The sequence below is a fragment of the Coregonus lavaretus genome, assembly GCF_964263955.1.
Source record: "Coregonus lavaretus genome assembly, contig: HAP1_SCAFFOLD_2998, whole genome shotgun sequence".
Classification (NCBI taxonomy): Eukaryota; Metazoa; Chordata; class Actinopteri; order Salmoniformes; family Salmonidae; genus Coregonus; species Coregonus lavaretus.
Genome location: NW_028162066.1, coordinates 16,785 through 35,208, shown reverse-complemented (window position 1 = coordinate 35,208; position 18,424 = coordinate 16,785). Strand labels below are relative to the sequence as shown.

The following is an 18,424-nucleotide window of genomic DNA, read 5'->3' as shown; positions in this document are numbered from 1 at the left end:
TAGTTCTTAAAATAAAATATGTCAAAAGAAATAAGATTGATGTAGATAGTTACAGTATATTGTTGGTGGGGATGTCTTAATAAAAATAACGATTTTACCAAATTAATGATCTGACCAACATTGCAAGCAGAACGTTTACCCCGCTATGAACAGTGGGGTCGGGTGAAATTGGTATCATTCAGGACAGTAATATTAAGACCTGCAATGATCCCCAAAACAATTTATCTTAAAGTTGATGCATTGTTTTATCTTTTAATTGCTCTCCTGTACTGTCTAAAGCATGTAAGCAAAGCTTGCCTCCAAAATGCATATATATTTTTTAACATTTCAGCTGGTCTACATTACAGCTCTGAATCATTATCTTAAAGCCTTGTCATAAAACAAGTAATTTAATATTGGTCTGAAAGCCATTGACGACAATTCCAACACATTGGAGAAAAAAAGTTTTCCAACCCAAAATGTTTCTTCTCTAATATTACAGCTCTTTTAAAAACAAGCGTATTATTACCTTTCCATGTAATATATTGTATATCAAGCATTCAATATCTTTATCTAACAGCAAATAAGACTTCCTCTGGTCAATGGATCATAACGTAATTAAAACCAACACTCCTTGGTCTCACAATATGATCAATTTTCTTTATAAACTGCAAAGCCAAAAACCTTGAGCTATGTGCTCTTTAAAAAACTTACTGCCGCCCATGCACCATGAATGCACCCAGCACTGCATGGGGCGCATTGAATGTACAGTACTCCTGAATCCCAGTCTTCAGTGAGATGACGCAATGGTGAGTCAGTTGTATGAAATGCGCCACCTAGTGGAGAGGAGAGCGCACTAGAAGCCGATATGAGCTAGCTACTAAAAGGTGAGAAGGAACCCAGCACAGGAAATGACCATTAATGCTGTCTGGCAAGTTGTTACACATAATCTTTAAATATAAAAGAGAAAAAGAAGAGAAAAACAGGGGGGCAGAGGCAAAGTGGGGTAAGAATTGAGGAATGACATTCTTTGACTACTCAGAACCCAGAGAGAAACTACTGAGCAAAATGGGAGACAGAATATGGAAGATTGTGGGGGAATGAGAACCAGAGAGATGAACATTGACAGTGTTTAAAGGATAGGGGCAAGGAGAACAGACATTTAATTTAAAGGATAGGGGGTGATAGAAAATGGCTAAGCAAAAGACCCCAAAATGCTGCACAGGAAATGGGTATTTCATGGAGCCAGCAACTAATCCCAACATCCCACCCTGAACAAACATAGCTTTTGATACCATTCAGACGAGAGGAGCAAGTGGGAATGACAAAGGGGGTAGAGCAGGGGTGTCAAACTCATTCCATGGAGGGCCGAGTGTCTGCGGGTTTTTGGTTTTTCCTTTCAATTAAGTTCCTTACTAATTAGTGACCTTAATTCATCAACCAAGTACAAGGGTGGAGCGAAAACTCAGCCCATTGTGGAATGAGTTCGACATATGGGGTAGAGGAATTTAATATATAAACAAATTACAAAGCAATGGTGAGGCGAACATAGTGAACATAGTGTGATGGAATATTTTAAATAAATGGTTCTTTATTAATCATCGGCGTCCAAATAAACTAAAACTCAAAAGATTCAAACCTTTTTTTATGCATCTACAAAAAAGAAAAAAAAGAAAAGAAAGCTATTTCACATCCATGATTGCGTTTTCAAATCATTGGTTTTTGGGAAGAAGAAAAAAACGTGTCCGCTTCTTGATCTTTGTGAATCCATAAACTAAAGGGTCCATCTGCACATATCCACCTGTGCTCTCAGTGTGTGGTGTGTGCCGTTGTTACCATCTGACCATGCAGATTGACCCCATTCCATACACATACACACACACAAACCTCTCAAACAGGATGTACAAAAGCTTGTGTTTAGCATCAAAACAGTGCAGGGCCCTAACCAACAGTAAAGGCTCCTTTCCTCTCCCCCTCCCTATCCCCATCTCTCCTCCCTCTCCCCCAGGTCTGCATTTCCATCACTGAAAGGAAGGACCAATTTCATCTACAAAGTGACAGGAGAACAGAGTAGGGGAAAGGGAGGACATACAAACAGAATACAACAAACCTCTCTTTCAGACACACGCACAGACATACATACACTCAAACAGTTAAAAACAGTATCAGAGAAAAAGAGGACCGAACCCTAGGTACTGTACTGTCTGCTTTGTTGCCGTTTGGTGATGAGAGAGATAGAAGTAGGGAGGTAGAGAAAGAGTGTGGGGGGGCGACAGGGGTGCTTGGTTCAGGGAGGGGGGTCCAGTGGGTGTTATTTCTTGGCCTTTCCGCCCTTAGCGGAATTTCGTGGCGGGGTGACCGGGCGTCCAGATCCCATTCCTCCACCTCCACCGTAAGAGTAGAGCTTCTTATCCGCTGGCTTGAGAATCTGAGGAACAGAGAGGCTTTCTTTAGACAGCTATAAATATACATACTCCTACAGACTGAACACTGCAGCACATAACAGGTAAGACAGGGGACCGGCAGACCTTAAAAATCAAGACTGACGGACAGGAACAGCCAGACTGAAGGAGAAAGGAAAGACGCAGAGAGAAAAGCAGAGGAGTACACACCTGAAAGGAGCACATGAGGGTCTCATCCACACTCATCATGGCACCGGCATTATCAAACTCTCCACAGTAGTTAGGGGCAGAGAACAGAGTAACAAGCTGTCTCTTTGCAAAGAACTCGTAACCGTCTTCTACCACCTGAGGACAGGAATGAAAGAGGTAAGAACAATGCAATAAAAAAGAAACAGGAAAAATACCAGGAGTGGATACCCAACAACTGCAGGGCAATCATTTCAAACAGAGGAGTTAACATCCTAATCAACACCTCAACCTCCAATGCCAGTAAAAATACACAAAATTACATGCTTTAAAGATGGAATCCGCAATAGGGGAAATAGAGCCACTGTTCACCCCAGCACCTTTGTTATTGTTTATGTTGTTCAAACGGAGGAGTAATCGTCGGCAGCATGGCCCAAAAAAAATTCTGTACATATTCTGCTGTTCTATTGCGCATGCAATGATGTCAGAGGGGAAAAAACTGTGTTCGTTGTTTACAGTAACTTCTTTGTTGTTGTAATATCCCAAACATACATGGCAGTTTCACCAATGAAGGATTCCAGCTTTAAAAAAGTGCTTCAATATTTTATGTAGGTGCAATGACCTTTGATTATCTGATTTGCCTGATTAATAACAAGATCCCTCTATTCTCTCCAAACCACCATTGGTCTGACCGTGTCCCGCAAAATACCCTCTTCCCAGCCCCTAACCCCCATCCAAAACTCTAAACCACTGAGCTAAGCCATTACCTGATGTGCCCTGCATATAAGGTCCATGTCATGTTTGTGCAAAAATTTGGCCACCACGTCTGCCCCGAATGTGAAGGAGACCCCACGGTCGTTCTCGCCCCAGCCCAGGACATCTTTGTCTGGGTCGGCCCACAGCAGGTCACACAGCAGGCCCTGGTCAGGCACATCTGTGGGTCGCATCACTCTGCGCACCTGCTCCATGGACTGGAGGTCTGGAGAGAGGCCTGGACAGAACACAAAACACAGCACACAGAAACATTACCATCACCACATACATGAATAATGACTGCCATGATACAGTTTTCTGATGACGCCTACCACCAATAACAATAATATCTGAAATCACACCTTGATGACTACCACCTCTTATCAATTGTATATTGTATGCACTTGAGTCATCTCCCACCACAAACACTTAAGGGAGTGGTTAATCCAAATGATCATGGGGCAACCAAATGCTTATTGATAAGACCCACAAGGAAAAGACCAACAGGGATTGGAAGTGATGCAGACAATTACATTGATGGAAGTTACAATCTAGCTGCAATATTAAAGCTGATCTACCCAAAATAAATAAATATATATATATAGATATACATACATACATACATACATACATACATACATACATATACACACACAGTTGAAGTCGGAAGTTTACATACACTTAGGATGGAGTCATTAAAACTTGTTTTTCAACCACTCCACAAATTTCTTGTTAACAAACTATAGTTTTGGCGAGTCGGTTAGGACATATACTTTGTGCATGACACAAGTAATTTTTCCAACAATTGTTTACAGACAGATTATTTCACTTATAATTCACTGTATCACAATTCCACTGGGTCAGAAGTGTACATACACTAAGTTGACTGTGCCTTTGAACAGCTTGGAAAATTCCAGAAAGCTTTAGAAGCTTCTGATAGGCTAATTGACATCATTTGAGTCAATTGGAGGTGTACCTGTGGATGTATTTCAAGGCCTACCTTCAAACTCAGTGCCTCTTTGCTTGACACCCTTGGAAAATCAAAAGAAATCAGCCAAGACCTCAGAAAAAGAATTGTAGACCTCCACAAGTCTGGTTCATCCTTGGGAGCAATTTCCAAATGCCTGAAGGTACCACGTTCATCTGTACAAACAATAGTACGCAAGTATAAACACCATGGGACCACGCAGCAGTCATACCGCTCAGGAAGGAGATGCGTTCTGTCTCCTAGAGATGAACGTACTTTGGTGCGAAAAGTGCAAATCAATCCCAGAACAACAGCAAAGGACCTTGTGAAGATGCTGGAGGAAACAGGTACAAAAGTATCTATATCCACAGTAAAACAAGTCCTATATCGACATAACCTGAAAAGGCCGCTCAGCAAGGAAGAAGCCACTGCTCCAAAACCACCATAAAAAAAGCCAGACTACGGTTTGCAACTGCAAATGGGGACAAAGATCGTACATTTTGGAGAAATGTCCTCTGGTCTGAAGAAACAAAAATTGAATTGTTTGGTCATAATGACCATCGTTATGTTTGGAGGAAAAAGGGGGTGCCTTGCAAGCTGAAGAACACCATCCCAAACGTGAAGCACAGGGGTGGCAGCATCATGCTGTGGGGGTGCTTTTCTGCAGGAGGGACTGGTGCACTTCACAAAATAGATGTCATCATGAGGAAGGAAAATTAGGTGGATATATTGAAGCAACATCTCAAGACATCAGTCAGGAAGTTAAAGCTTGGTCGCAAATTCGGTTTTCCAAATGGACAATGACCCCAAGCATACTTCCAATGTTGTGGCAAAATGGCTTAAGGACAACAAAGTCAAGGTATTAGAGTGGCCATCACAAAGCCCTGACCTCAATCCTATAGAACATTTGTGGGCAGAACTGAAAAGGTGTGTGCGAGCAAGGAGGCTACCCGAAATGTTTTTGAGTGTATGTAAACTTCTGACCCACTGGGAATACGATGAAAGAAATAAAAGCTGAAATATATCATTCTCAATACTATTATTCTGACATTTCACATTCTTAAAATAAAGTGGTTATCCTAACTGACCTAAGACAGGGAATTTTTACTAGGATTAAATGTCATGAATTGTGAAAAACTGAGTTTAAATGTATTTGGCTAAGGTGTATGTAAACTTCAACTATATATACACTGCTCAAAAAAATAAAGGAAACACTTAAACAACACAATGTAACTCCAAGTCAATCACACTTCTGTGAAATCAAACTGTCCACTTAGGAAGCAACACTGATTGACAATACATTTCACATGCTGTTGTGCAAATGGAATAGACAACAGGTGGAAATTATAGGCAATTAGTAACACACCCCCAATACAGGACTGGTTTTGCAGGTGGTGACCACTTCTCAGTTCCTATGCTTCCTGGCTGATGTTTTGGTCACTTGAATGCTGGCGGTGCTTTCACTCTAGTGGTAGCATGAGACGGAGTCTACAACCCACACAAGTGGCTCAGGTAGTGCAGCTCATCCAGGATGGCACATCAATGCGAGCTGTGGCAAGAAGGTTTGCTGTGTCTGTCTGCATAGTGTCCAGAGCATGGAGGCGCTACCAGGAGACAGGCCAGTACATCAGGAGACGTGGAGGAGGCCGTAGGAGGGCAACAACCCAGCAGCAGGACTGCTACCTCCGCCTTTGTGCAAGGAGGAGCAGGAGGAGCACTGCCAGAGCCCTGCAAAATGACCTCCAGCAGGCCACAAATGTGCATGTGTCTGCTCAAACGGTCAGAAACAGACTCCATGAGGGTGGTATGAGGACCCGACGTCCACACGTGGGGGTTGTGCTTACAGCCCAACACCGTGCAGGATGTTTGGCATTTGCCAGAGAACACCAAGATTGGCAAATTCGCCACTGGCGCGCTGTGCTCTTCACAGATGAAAGCAGGTTCACACTGAGCACATGTGACAGACGTGACAGAGTCTGGAGACGCCGTGGAGAACGTTCTGCTGCCTGCAACATCCTCCAGCATGACCGGTTTGGCGGTGGGTCAGTCATGGTGTGGGGTGGCATTTCTTTGGGGGGCCGCACAGCCCTCCATGTGCTTGCCAGAGGTAGCCTGACTGCCATTAGGTACCGAGATGAGATCCTCAGACCCCTTGTGAGACCATATGCTGGTGCGGTTGGCCCTGGGTTCCTCCTAATGCAAGACAATGCTAGACCTCATGTGGCTGGAGTGTGTCAGCAGTTCCTGCAAGAGGAAGGCATTGATGCTATGGACTGGCCCGCCTGTTCCCCAGACCTGAATCCAATTGAGCACATCTGGGACATCATGTCTCGCTCCATCCACCAACGCCACGTTGCACCACACTGTCCAGGAGTTGGCGGATGCTTTAGTCCAGGTCTGGGAGGAGATCCCTCAGGAGACCATCCGCCACCTCATCAGGAGCATGCGCAGGCGTTGTAGGGAGGTCATACAGGCACGTGGAGGCCACACACACTACTTAGCCTCATTTTGACTTGTTTTAAAGGACATTACATCAAAGTTGGATCAGCCTGTAGTGTGGTTTTCCACATTAAATTTTGAGGGTGACTCCAAATCCAGACCTCCATGGGTTGATAAATTTGATTTCCATTGATAATTTTGTGTGATTTTGTTGTCAGCACATTCAACTATGTAAAGAAATAAGTATTTAATAAGATTATTTCATTCATTCAGATCTAGGATGTGTTATTTTAGTGTTCCCTTTATTTTTTTGAGCAGTATAGATATATATATAAATAAAAAAGGCCAACAGTGAAGGACTGCTCCCTCAAAACACACTCAGACAGACCCTGCAAGCATACACCACCCACCTCCATGGCAGCAGAAGATCTTCTCATCTACAATTGCAGCCACGGGTAAACAGTTGAAGCAGTCTGTGAACGTCTTCCACAGCTTGATGTTATACCGTCTCTTACCTAAAGAAGAGCAGGGCAACAAAGAGCATGGGGCATTACTAAATGGCTAATACTCTGTGTGTGTGTGTTCCGTTCTCCTGTTGTGAAGCATGTGCTCCAGCTTCTCGTCTCGGCACTTACACTCATCATAAAAGCCATAGATACGGTTAATGGAGGCGCACTCGTGGTTGCCACGCAGCAGGAAGAAGTTCTCGGGGTATTTGACCTTGTAGGCCAGAAGCAGGCAGATTGTCTCCAGGGACTGCTTCCCTCGGTCCACATAGTCCCCTAGGAACAGGTAGTTGCTCTCCGGGGGAAAGCCTCCGTACTCAAACAGCCGCAGCAGGTCATAGTACTGACCATGGACATCACCTGCAGGGGGCAGCACAGAGGTGGACAGTCAGTCCCTACCACACCCTCCCTGACTACATTAGACCTTGTGTGTGTATACCGGCCGTTGGACTGAGATAGCACAGGCAATTAGAGATTAGAATTCTACAGTAAATCAGACATGTTGTGAAACCTTGGAGCGTTCACTATCAGTTCTGTGTCAGAGAGGCGCTGCTGCTTTGTTCCACCGACATTAATTACTATGAAACCAATTTCAGCTATTGTAACTTATCCAATATGACTCACCGCAGATCTTGAGTGGTGCCTCAAGCTCGAGCAGGATTGGCTGGCTGAGGAAGATTTCGCGAGACTTGAGGCAAAGGCCACGGATCTCGTTCTCTGTCAGCTGAACGTTCTTGCCTGGTCGAGAGCCCTTAACTGGATGAGAGAGAAAGACAGAGCAAACAGAGTGAGGACTGACATCGCGCTTATTGGAACAAATATGCTCGGCCAAGACCATGGAAACAACACATACACAAATAGCACAGCCACAGATATAACACACAGTACACCAGAGCAGGGGAAACCAATCAATATCAAGGACCCCGCTGACGGCACAACCCTGAGCATACTGCAGAGCCAAGGTGAATCTGCTCAAACAGCACAAGCCAAGAGGATGGAGAACTATTTGATGTGAGAAACTCAAGGTTACAGAGCATGTGAAACCTAAATGAGAAGTAAGGGGGTTGGGGTCTTGGTTTCTGAGCACTCAAGGCTTGGGGATGATGATGGTGGTAGTGTTGAGCACCAGCAGAGGGTATAGGCCTGGCTATGTGTCTGAACAAATGTGTGCAGTGTGCACCCAGCCCCAGAAGCACGTATGAATACACCACCGCCTGTCTGTCTGCTGATGTAACCAGGACAGAGAGGCTGCAACGGAAAGAGGCACACGCAGTGAATCTCACACTGTACTCAAAGGGGGTGGACAACTCAAATAAGGATCAAATACACTGCCCTTCAAATCAAAGTAGGTCTAAATCATAATTTAAATAACCATATGATTGATGGCCAACTTCAGAGCTCTCTGGTTACAAGTGCACCGCATGCAGTCTGGTAGCATAGTGTAGCCTGTGAACTGACAAGCAAACATTGCTAGGCCGCCTCTGACCACACGGCAGAGCTAAGCAGGCTAGTCTGAGATGTGGTCAGGTCACAAGGGACACATGCACAGTGCTGCGCTGAGCATCTTCCTGAGGCATGCTCCTGGCTGTCCTCTAGCTCTGCTCACTGTATCTCAAGAATCTTACATGTTTGTTGAGTATAGTAACTAGTTATGACATTCACACACATTCTATCAGGAAAATAAAACCCCACCCTGTGGCTGTGTAAACGTTAGTGTTAATTCATAAAGCAGAGGTGCAAATCCACAGTGCAACTGATATGAGTGTTCAATGATCAACACAGACACAGGTGATCAGCACTACTGGAGCCACAAATGGGTAAACTGTTTAATGTAGTTAATGCACCATTGTAGCCCTGGAGTAGGGAATTACTCTTAAGTATGTTGGTTTGCAAGGCAGCTTGAGGCTTTTGTGACATGTGAGGCTGCAGGTCAAGTACAGGTTTAATATGATGAGCTGGCTGAGGCTACTTCAATCTCAAACTAAAACATTCACTATAGCTGCAAGGGATCACTGCAATAGCATATCTATAGTCAAACAAATGCAACAGGACGACTGTATTATTCAGAAATCATGTTTGTATGACAAGCTCCAGGCAAGGATACAATGGAGCATGTAGTAAGTGTATTCCAGTGACTCATGGTGTACGGGGACTTGTGCAAGACTGAGCTTGATGGAATTAGGGTTGTTTGTGTCACAGAATCAATTCCCCCTTTCCTGCACGTTCTGCTGTCTACCCTAGGTGCAGGTGAAAAGTTCCCAATGCCAGCCCTCCATAAACCATCACAGGAGAACTAGGCAATGACACAAACAAGCATCAACAGAAAAGCCTTCTTATCGTCAACCATAAAGCACAATAAATGTGTCTAGCACACACCTGGTACTTTAATAGCTGTAGCTAATGGGCTAGCTACACATGAGAGAGCAGAACAATCAAATAGCCTGAAACCCTTCAGTGACATTCTGCCTTACAAGCTGGGTGCAGACAGTGTTCTTTACAGAAACACATGGCGGGGTTGATTGAACGCTTGTCAAAGTTCTGACAGCTCAAACTGACGCTTGCTGACCTTGCCAAATGCCAAACAAACTAGAGAACATTGCGAAATGGGCTAGACTACATTTTGGAAAGACTGAAGAATTAACTACACTGAACAAAAATCAAACGCAACATGTAAAGTGTTGGTCCCATGTTCCATGAGCTGAAATAAAAGATCACAGAATTTTTCCATATGCACAAAAAGCTTATTTCTCTCAAGTTTTATGCACAAATCTGTTGACATCCCTGTTAGTGAGCATTTCTCCTTTGCAAAGATAATCCATCCACCTGACAGGTGTGGCATATCAAGAAGCTGATTAAACAGCATGATCAATACACAGGTGCACCTTGTGCTGGGGACAATAAAAGGCCACTTTAAAATGTGCAGTTTTGTCACGACACAATGCCACAGATGTCTCAAGTTGAGGGAGCGTGCACAATTGGCATGCTGACTGCAGGAATGTCTACCAGAGCTGTTGCCAGATCATTTAATGTTAATTTCTCTACCATAAGCCGCCTACAAATAAGTTTTAGAAAATGTGGCAGTACGTCCAACCGGCCTCACAACCGCATGCCATGTTGCGTGGGCGAGCGTTTTACTGATGTCAACATTGTGAACAGAGTGCCCCATGGTGGCGTTGGGGTTATGGTATGGGCAGGCATAAGCTACGGACAACGAACACAATTGCATTTTATCGATGGCATTTTGAATGCACAGAGATGCCGCGACGAGATCCTGAGGCCCATTGTCATGCCATTAATCCGTCGACATCACCTCATGTTTCAGCATGATAATGCACAGCCCCATGTCGCAAGGATCTGTACACAATTCCTGGAAGCTGAAAATGTCCCAGTTCTTCAATGACCCGCATACTCACCAGACATGTCACTCATCGAGCACGTTTGGGATGCTCTGGATAGACGTGTACGACAGCGTGTTCCAGTTCCCGCTAATATCCAGCAACAGCCATTGAAGATGAGTGGGACAACATTCAACAGGCCACAATCAACTACATTTTAGTCATTTAGAGCGACTTACATGAGCAATTAGGGTTAAGTGCCTTGCTCAAGGGCACATAGAGCCTTGTCGGCTCAGGGATTCGAACTAGCAACCTTTCAGTTACTGGCCCAAAGCTCTAACCACTAGGCTATCTGCCGCCCAACTCTATGCAAAGGACATGTGCACGCTGGTGGTCACACCAGATACTGACTGGTTTTCTGATCCATGCCCCTACATTTTTTTAAAGGTTTCTGTGACCAACAGATGCATGTCTGTATTCCCAGTCATGTGAAATCCATAGATTAGGGCCTAATGAATTAATTTCAATTTACTTATTTCCTTATATGAACTGTAACTCAGTAAAATCTTTGAAATTGTTGCGTTTATATTTTTGTTCAGTATATTTCTTTCACAAAAATATATTCTGCCCTAATAAAATCACTTGAAGTGGGGGAGGGGTACACCCATTTGTTCTGAAAATGGAGGAGGACTTCCAGGTACGACCTCGGCACTAGATCTAGATTAGCAGTGTCATGTTTGGGCAGCAACACAGGCCTTGGCCCTAAAGAGTGAAACGTGGGTATAAATAGGGTAGTGCTGCTTGTCACTTTAAACCTGGATTAGGGCCGGCTAAGCCCTGACAGAGCTTACTCTAAAGTTAGCCACATGGCCAATGGCAACAGTGAGTTTAGAGAAGGGGCGTGGGGGATGGGGAGGGGGGGGTCAGACAAAGGGCTTTCCACTTTGCTGGTCACAGGATAGAAAATAAAAAGTTGGACAAGCACAATAGCAAAGCCATTGGGAATCAACAGTTGGCTAGCTTCAGATTTCCTCCCCCTCTGATATGTCCATGGATGATATGGACATCCTCGTATATGGTGACAGGAGAACGGTAGTAGCGGCCTGGACTGACCGTTCAGATGTACAGGTCAGGAGGCTGATGGTTAATCCCATTGAAACGAGTCACACCATCCACCACATTTAATTGGTTTGCAAACATTGTCACCAGGCTGGCCCATGTGTTATTAAGGTGTACATGGGGCAGCTAAAGGCCGATGGTGGTCCGTCACCATTCTCTGACAAATTAGTGATTAAGCGAATCCCCAATGATTTAGTGAATTAGCAACCAGAAGAAAGGCAGTTACCTTGGCCTGGCTCTACATCATATAAATACAGCAGGATTGGATGGAAAAACAGACGGTTTATGACTGGCCAAGACTTCAAAACTAATTTAAAACCCCATACATGACATGTTAGGCTAATTATGATGACTCTCACAGAGGCAAACACTGAGCCTTGTGAGGAGTTGCCACACTTCAAGAGAGAAAAAAGGTCAGCTATATACTGCCATTATCAGTTAATTTTTTATTGCACTTGTCAGACAACTTTATCATCAAGAGCCACAGTCAGTCAGAAGGGGCTAGGGGTGGGCGAAATAGCAATTGAATTTGAATGTATGTTTTAGGGCAAAATTACAAATGCATGCATTTCAAGAATCAAGTTTTCCTGGGGTTTGTAGCATTTATGTCTGCTTGTTCTCTTTTTGGTCTTATTTCCTTTACTCCAGTGCTGTGTGCACCTTCCCATTCACACACACCAAGCCCCTCCCCCTGCCACTCATAACAACAAAGATGATAGATTACTTATTCCTCTATGACAACAAGCAGTTTCAACTGGTTATTTGCATTTGAGGTTTGGTACAACAGAATCGTTCATATGGACAACGAAACACATTGAGACATTTTACTGTGACAGAGAAGTTAACCTTTCTAACGACACCCTTTTTATGTCTCAACTCCCAAACTTTTGCACAGAGCAGACCCTACTAAAAAGTAGACTTATGTGCTAGCTGTCTAATCTGTTTTATAAATGTGAATGAGCATAAAAAGTAACAACTAAAGCAGTACGAAACTTCTATTTGATCAATTAAGCCACACGTACAGTACCAGTCAAAAGTTGACACACCTACTCATTCAAGGGTTTTTCTTAATTTTTTAAAATTTTCTACATTGTAGAATAATAATGAAGACATCAAAACGATTAAATAACACATATGGAATCATGTAGTAACCAAAAAAGTATTAAACAAATCAAAATATATATATATATTTTTTATTCTTCTTCAAAGTAGCCACCCTTTGCCTTGATGACAGCATTGCACACTCTTGGCATTCTCTCAACCAGCTTCATGAGGTAGTCACCTGGAATGCATTTAAATTAACAGGTGTGCCTTGTTAAAAGTTAATTTGTTGAACTTCTTTCCTTCTTAATGCGTTTGAGCCAATCAGTTGTGTTGTGACAAGGTAGGGGTGGTATACAGAAGCCCTATTTGTTAAAAGAACAAGTCCATATTATGGCAAGAACAGCTCAAATAAGCAAAGAGAAACTTTAATTACTTTAAGACACGAAGGTCAGTCAATCCGGAAAATGTGAAGAACTTTGAAAGTTTCTTCAAGTACAGTCGCAAAAACCATCAAGCGCTATGATGAAACTGGCTCTCATGAGGACCGCCACAGGAAAGGAAGACCCAGAGTTACCTCTGCTGCATTAGAGTTACCAGCCTCAAAAATTGCAGCCCAAATAAATGTTTCACAGAGTCCAAGTAACAAACACATCACGCAGACTCCTGTTCATAGGAGTCTGCGTGAATCAGGCCTTCATGGTCGAATTTCTACAAAGAAACCACTACTAAAGGACACCAATAAGAAGAAGAGACTTGCTTGGGCCAAGAAACACAAGCAATGGATATTAGACCGGTGGAAATCTGTCCTTTGGTCTGATGAGTCCAAATTTGAGATTTTTGGTTCCAACCACTGTCATTGTGAGACGCAGAGTAGGTGAACGGATGATCTCCGCATGTGTGGTTCCCACCGTGAAGCATGGAGGTGGTGGTGTGGGGGTTCTTTGCTGGTGAAACTGTCAGTGATTTATTTAGGATTCAAGGCACACTTAACCAGCATGGCTACCAAAGCATTCTGCAGCGATACGCCAACCCATCTGGTTTGCGCTTAGTGGGACTATCATTTGTTTTTCAACATGACAATGACCCAAAACACACCTCCAGGCTGTGTAAGTGCTATTTGACCAAGAAGAAGATGGAGTGCTGCATCAGATGGACCTGGCCTCCACAATCACCCAACCTAAACCCAATTGAGATGGTTTGGGATGAGTTTGATCGCAGAGTGAAGGAAAAGTAGCCAACAAGTGCTCAGCATATGTGGGAACTCCTTCAAGACTGTTGGAAAAGCATTCCGCATGAAGCTGGTTGAGAGAATGCCAAGAGTGTGTAAAGCTGTAATCAAGGAAAAGGGTGGCTACTTTGAAGAATCTAAAATATATGTAGATTTTTTAAACACTTTTTTGGTTACTACGTGATTCCATATGTGTTATTTCATAGTTTTGATGTCTTCATTATTATTCTACAATGTAGAAAATAGTAAAAATAAAGAAAACCCTTGAATAAGTAGGTGTATCCAAACTTTTGACTGGTACTGTAGCAAATAAGCCACTCCATTTTTTGTTAACCAAATCCGACACTCATTGACCTCCATACAAAAACACCTTGTTTGGTGAGCGGAAAGAATAACACCACCACCTGTTGGAGAAGACAGATTTTTGGCCCAGCTATCCCTCTCGCTTCACCTCTTCCTCTCTGGTGTGACTCACAAATTTCAATTAATTACTATAGCTCCCGCCTTGGGCCAATCAGTGTAATTCTGTAAATGCCGGATCTCTATGGCAAGACGCATCGTTCACCCAAGTTTCATCAAACTCGGGCCAGTGCTGTCTGAGATCGTGTTTTGACTAACGTACGAACAGAGACCGATCCACAGTCCCCTACCCGATTTCATTGTGGGGGACAAAGTGGACAGGCTAGTATGTTGTTCAAACAGCTGGAGACGGACAACATGGTGGAGCCATGATAGACCACAGCCTGTCGTTTCCAATGGGAACAAATTAGTCATAGTGGGCAGAACAAGCGAGGAGGGGGGCAGAGCCAAGCAAGAGCTAACAAGATCCTATTGGCGCGTTCTAGCATGTATTTGCATATTTCTGTTAGGGAACGCCTAACTCTGAAGTTAGTGTGTGCAATAACTCAATTTGTCCTTGCACTCCTAAACTTTTTTTTTTTTTTTGGCAAAGGGTAAAATCTACAAAACTTAGTCCACTCTTTTCGTAACGGATTCTAGTTTTGAGAACAGAAAACTGTATTGAGATCAAATGTTTCATCAATGAGAAAATGATGTCGGCCAAAATTCTCCCACTGGGCTTCCTCTCATCACCATATTTGGTAGTGAGTGGAAGTGTCAAACGGATGCTTCACACTTATACATCCGGTGAAATATCTGGCTCATTGTTCTATCTGTGGTGGAACCCTACAACATGATGCACCACTATTACCATGATGTAGAGGAGCCATACCACTGATAAAACAGACATGTGAAAATGTCTAGGTTAACTGCAGCACCATTTCTGTCAATCCTTGTCAGAACAGAAAGAAACGGTAGCCTATACATTGAGATACAGTAAAAATCAGTATACATCTAGATCAACAGATTTCAAAAGGGAAGAACAAAACAGCAGAACCAGGGGTTGGAACACCTGACTTTGCCTTTAAACCAGCCAGACCTGTCCTGAAGAGAGAGAAAAAATTATCTAACCCAACAAGTTCCAAGAGCAGCAGAATGCCCCTCTTCCTGTTTTCTGAACTGTTCCCAGGCCAGCAGAAGCTCATGTCTGGCTCAGCCACTGTGCTCATTACAGCGGAAGGCCCCTGTAGAGTTAGTAGCTGGAGGGGTTTATGTTGGTCGGACAGCCTCAGGTCTCCCATTACACAACCTACCAACATCTATCAAACAGATCACAAGTTTGATTCTGCCCACCACCCCGTGTGGTATAGACAGCTTCTCCCATGCACCAAACACTAACACCTACATATTATTCAGCATTCATTAACCTCCACAATACTCCCAAGAGTGGTGTGGTGGTCACTAAAACAGAAACACAGTTAGTGGAATCGTTTTAATCCATCATTACATCCATAAGCTTCCCCCAACGAAAGACATGTACAGAGTAAAAACCCAAGAGAAAGCAAGACATTAAGCCTGCTACTTGCAAACAACACCGTCCTTCACATTCCCCATGTCTTCCCATATTTCTACTATTCATGCTTCTGTAGCCGATGTGAAATGGCTAGCTAGTTAGCAGTGCGTGCTAGTAGTGTTCAATCAATGACATCACTCGCTCTGAGACATTTTACATTTTAGTCATTTAGCAGACGCTCTTATCCAGAGCAACTTACAGTTAGTGAGTGCATACATCTTCATACTGGCCCCCCGTGGGAAACGAACCCACAACCCTGGCGTTGCAAACGCCATGCTCTACCAACTGAGCTACACAGGAGTTTCCCTTGCTCTGGAAGGGACGCAGCTTTTGTGGAGCTAGAGGTAACGATGCTTCTTGGGTGACAGTTGGCGCTGTTCAGAGGGTCCTTGGTTCGAGCCCAGGTTCGGGCAAGGAGAGGGACGGAAGCAACCCTGTTACACTTCATTACATGCACAAATATACTGCCATCCTAGAGAATGTAATGTGCCATAATGTTTCCACCTCTAGTGGTTACAGTATGCACAATTTACAGCCCTGCTATAGGCTAATTGGCCAATGAAAAACAAACCCAAATCTGGATATTCCCTTTACTTTATAATGTAGTAAAGGCCATTGGCCTTCTTTAGACAGAATGGAGTCTAAAACCAGGGCACTGATGTTTCCTGTCTATGGAATTTGGAGCATCACAGTAGTACGTTATCAGGGTGGAAACAGTAGCACCAAATGAAAGCCAGTGTGACCCAGTGGTGCCATTCACTCTGTGTAACCAACCACCAATGATACAGCTAAACCTACTGTAGTTTGCATTTTTAAAAAGCAAGTTATTACATTTACATCATTTAGCAGACGCTCTTCAGCAAGCATGCTTTCAGCATTTGATAATTGCATCCGCAGCCCTGAAAAACATGCTCAAGTATGCTTCTCCCTCATCCAGGCATGAATTGCAATCTGTTCTTGTCAGAATAACTAGCCTCGGCAGCCGATTGTGCAGATCTAGCACCCATGCACTATAGTCTAGGCTTGATGTGCATTCCTGGTAATACACTCGTGTCCCCTGTGGACCTGCTCCTACATACAGCATCTTCCATTCAGGCTGTAAAGGCATCATTTTCCTCCTTAACTAGATTGGATGGTGAGAAAAAACTGAAAATATGCGTACTTTCTTTATGAAACACACATTTTGTATTTTCGGACAACTTAGGATGTTGCACACCATTGGTTGAACATGGTGTGCAACATCTTAAATTGGCCAAAAATATAAAATTATTGTGGAAAATTGTGTTTCATAAAGAAAGTACGCATATTTCCCCCATCAATAAAAAAATGCCTTTGCAGCCTGAATGGAGGATGTTTTAAGTACGAGTCGGTCCATAGGGGGACACCAGTGTATTGTCGGGAATGCACATCAAACCTAGACTATTGTACAGATCTAGCGCCCATGTACTATCGTCTGCCTAGGCTACATAATAACCGGTATGTGTGCTAGACATTTAAAAAAAACTACAGTATGGAAAGATTGGCTGCTGGAAACAGAAATGACTGGTAAACAAAACCGACGTTACTGGCTAGCTTTTCATTCCTTTGAATAACAGCACACACCAGACAGAACACTGAACATATTTAACGTTACAGTAGCTAGCTAGAGTTAGTTAACAAACACAGCATCATCGTAAAATAGCCATGTTTGTCATCTTAATAATAATTTGCCATTGATACTAATATTACAACAAAATGGGCACTTCAGGCCGAGTGACAAAGAATGAAGCAGCAAGCCAGCCATATCCCAGTTGCCCTACTAGTTCGTAGATCTAGGTAGCTCGCGCTCTAACCCGGCCACATCGTTTTCAAAGAGAACAGCTAACTTAACGTTAAGCCTGCTAGTTAACTACGTTAACATACACCAGACATCGTTAGAATACCGACGCTTCTTTGAAAATACAAACATCTAAATAGCAACTAATTCGTAGTTAATCAAATTAAGTGGTTTGATTCCTAGTTAAGTGCAAATCCTCACCTTCCAGAAGACGCTGTATTATGGAGTCGATGTTTAATTTGTCCGGCTCCGCCATTTTACTTATTTTTTTGTCGTGGTTCAGGCAGTCAAGACCTTCGTTTCGTGTTGCTTCTTCGATGAGACAAAAAACAAGTACCGATCAAGTTAAACAAATAACAAGGCAACTTATATTTTGTTCTGTCAAATTGAGGGGGGAAAACGAGTCATTTGGCTTAACTTTCCCTTCCGTGTTGTAGCTAGCTGGCTAAATGGGTTAGCTAGCTAGTTAGTTCAAGCTAGCTAGCTAGCTAGCCGATGTTAGTTAGCAGGCTACGCTAGCTAGCAATGGCTAACAAACCAAGCTACCCGCTTTAGTGATAGCTAGCCAATAATGGATTATGCAAATATGAAATTGTAACATATAATAAACCTTTGATTTGACAATAGTCTTCCCGTGTAGAAGACAGGGCTCTTTCAGCTCTGTTTTGTGTCTTTTTCTCTTCGTATTTCAGAGTCCCCCTTTCTCTTCCCCCACTGAACTTAAAAAGGGCCGTGTTG

General features: G+C 43.3%; 1 protein-coding gene across 2 annotated transcripts; it reads right to left on the bottom strand.

Annotated features, from left to right (window-relative positions):
• Positions 1 to 1,550: 1,550 nt before the first annotated feature.
• Positions 1,551 to 18,424, bottom strand: LOC311116556 (serine/threonine-protein phosphatase PP1-gamma catalytic subunit B-like). 2 transcript variants are annotated; one of them, XM_084191637.1, is made up of 8 exons: positions 18,297 to 18,424; positions 17,888 to 17,998; positions 7,857 to 7,988; positions 7,362 to 7,592; positions 7,137 to 7,241; positions 3,335 to 3,558; positions 2,592 to 2,726; positions 1,551 to 2,407 (listed from the first exon to the last, which is right to left on the bottom strand). In XM_084191637.1, the coding sequence occupies exons 2-8, from the start codon at positions 17,940 to 17,942 to the stop codon at positions 2,291 to 2,293; spliced, it is 999 nt and encodes a 332-aa protein (XP_084047763.1). In that variant the 5' UTR covers positions 17,943 to 17,998; positions 18,297 to 18,424; the 3' UTR covers positions 1,551 to 2,290. The 2 variants fall into 2 exon arrangements, with proteins under 2 accessions (XP_084047763.1, XP_084047764.1); XM_084191638.1 differs by having other exon boundaries at positions 17,888 to 17,995; positions 18,297 to 18,381.

Coding starts and splice junctions, on each gene's coding strand:
- LOC311116556 (XM_084191637.1), bottom strand. CDS start 17,942: ATGGCGGAGCCGGACAAATTAAACATCGACTCCATAATACAGCGTCTT. Junction 7,593..7,856: donor GGCACCACTCAAGATCTGCG/GTGAGTCATATT, acceptor TGCCCCCTGCAG/GTGATGTCCATGGTCAGTAC. Junction 3,559..7,136: donor GATCTTCTGCTGCCATGGAG/GTGGGTGGTGTA, acceptor TGTTCTGTCCAG/GCCTCTCTCCAGACCTCCAG.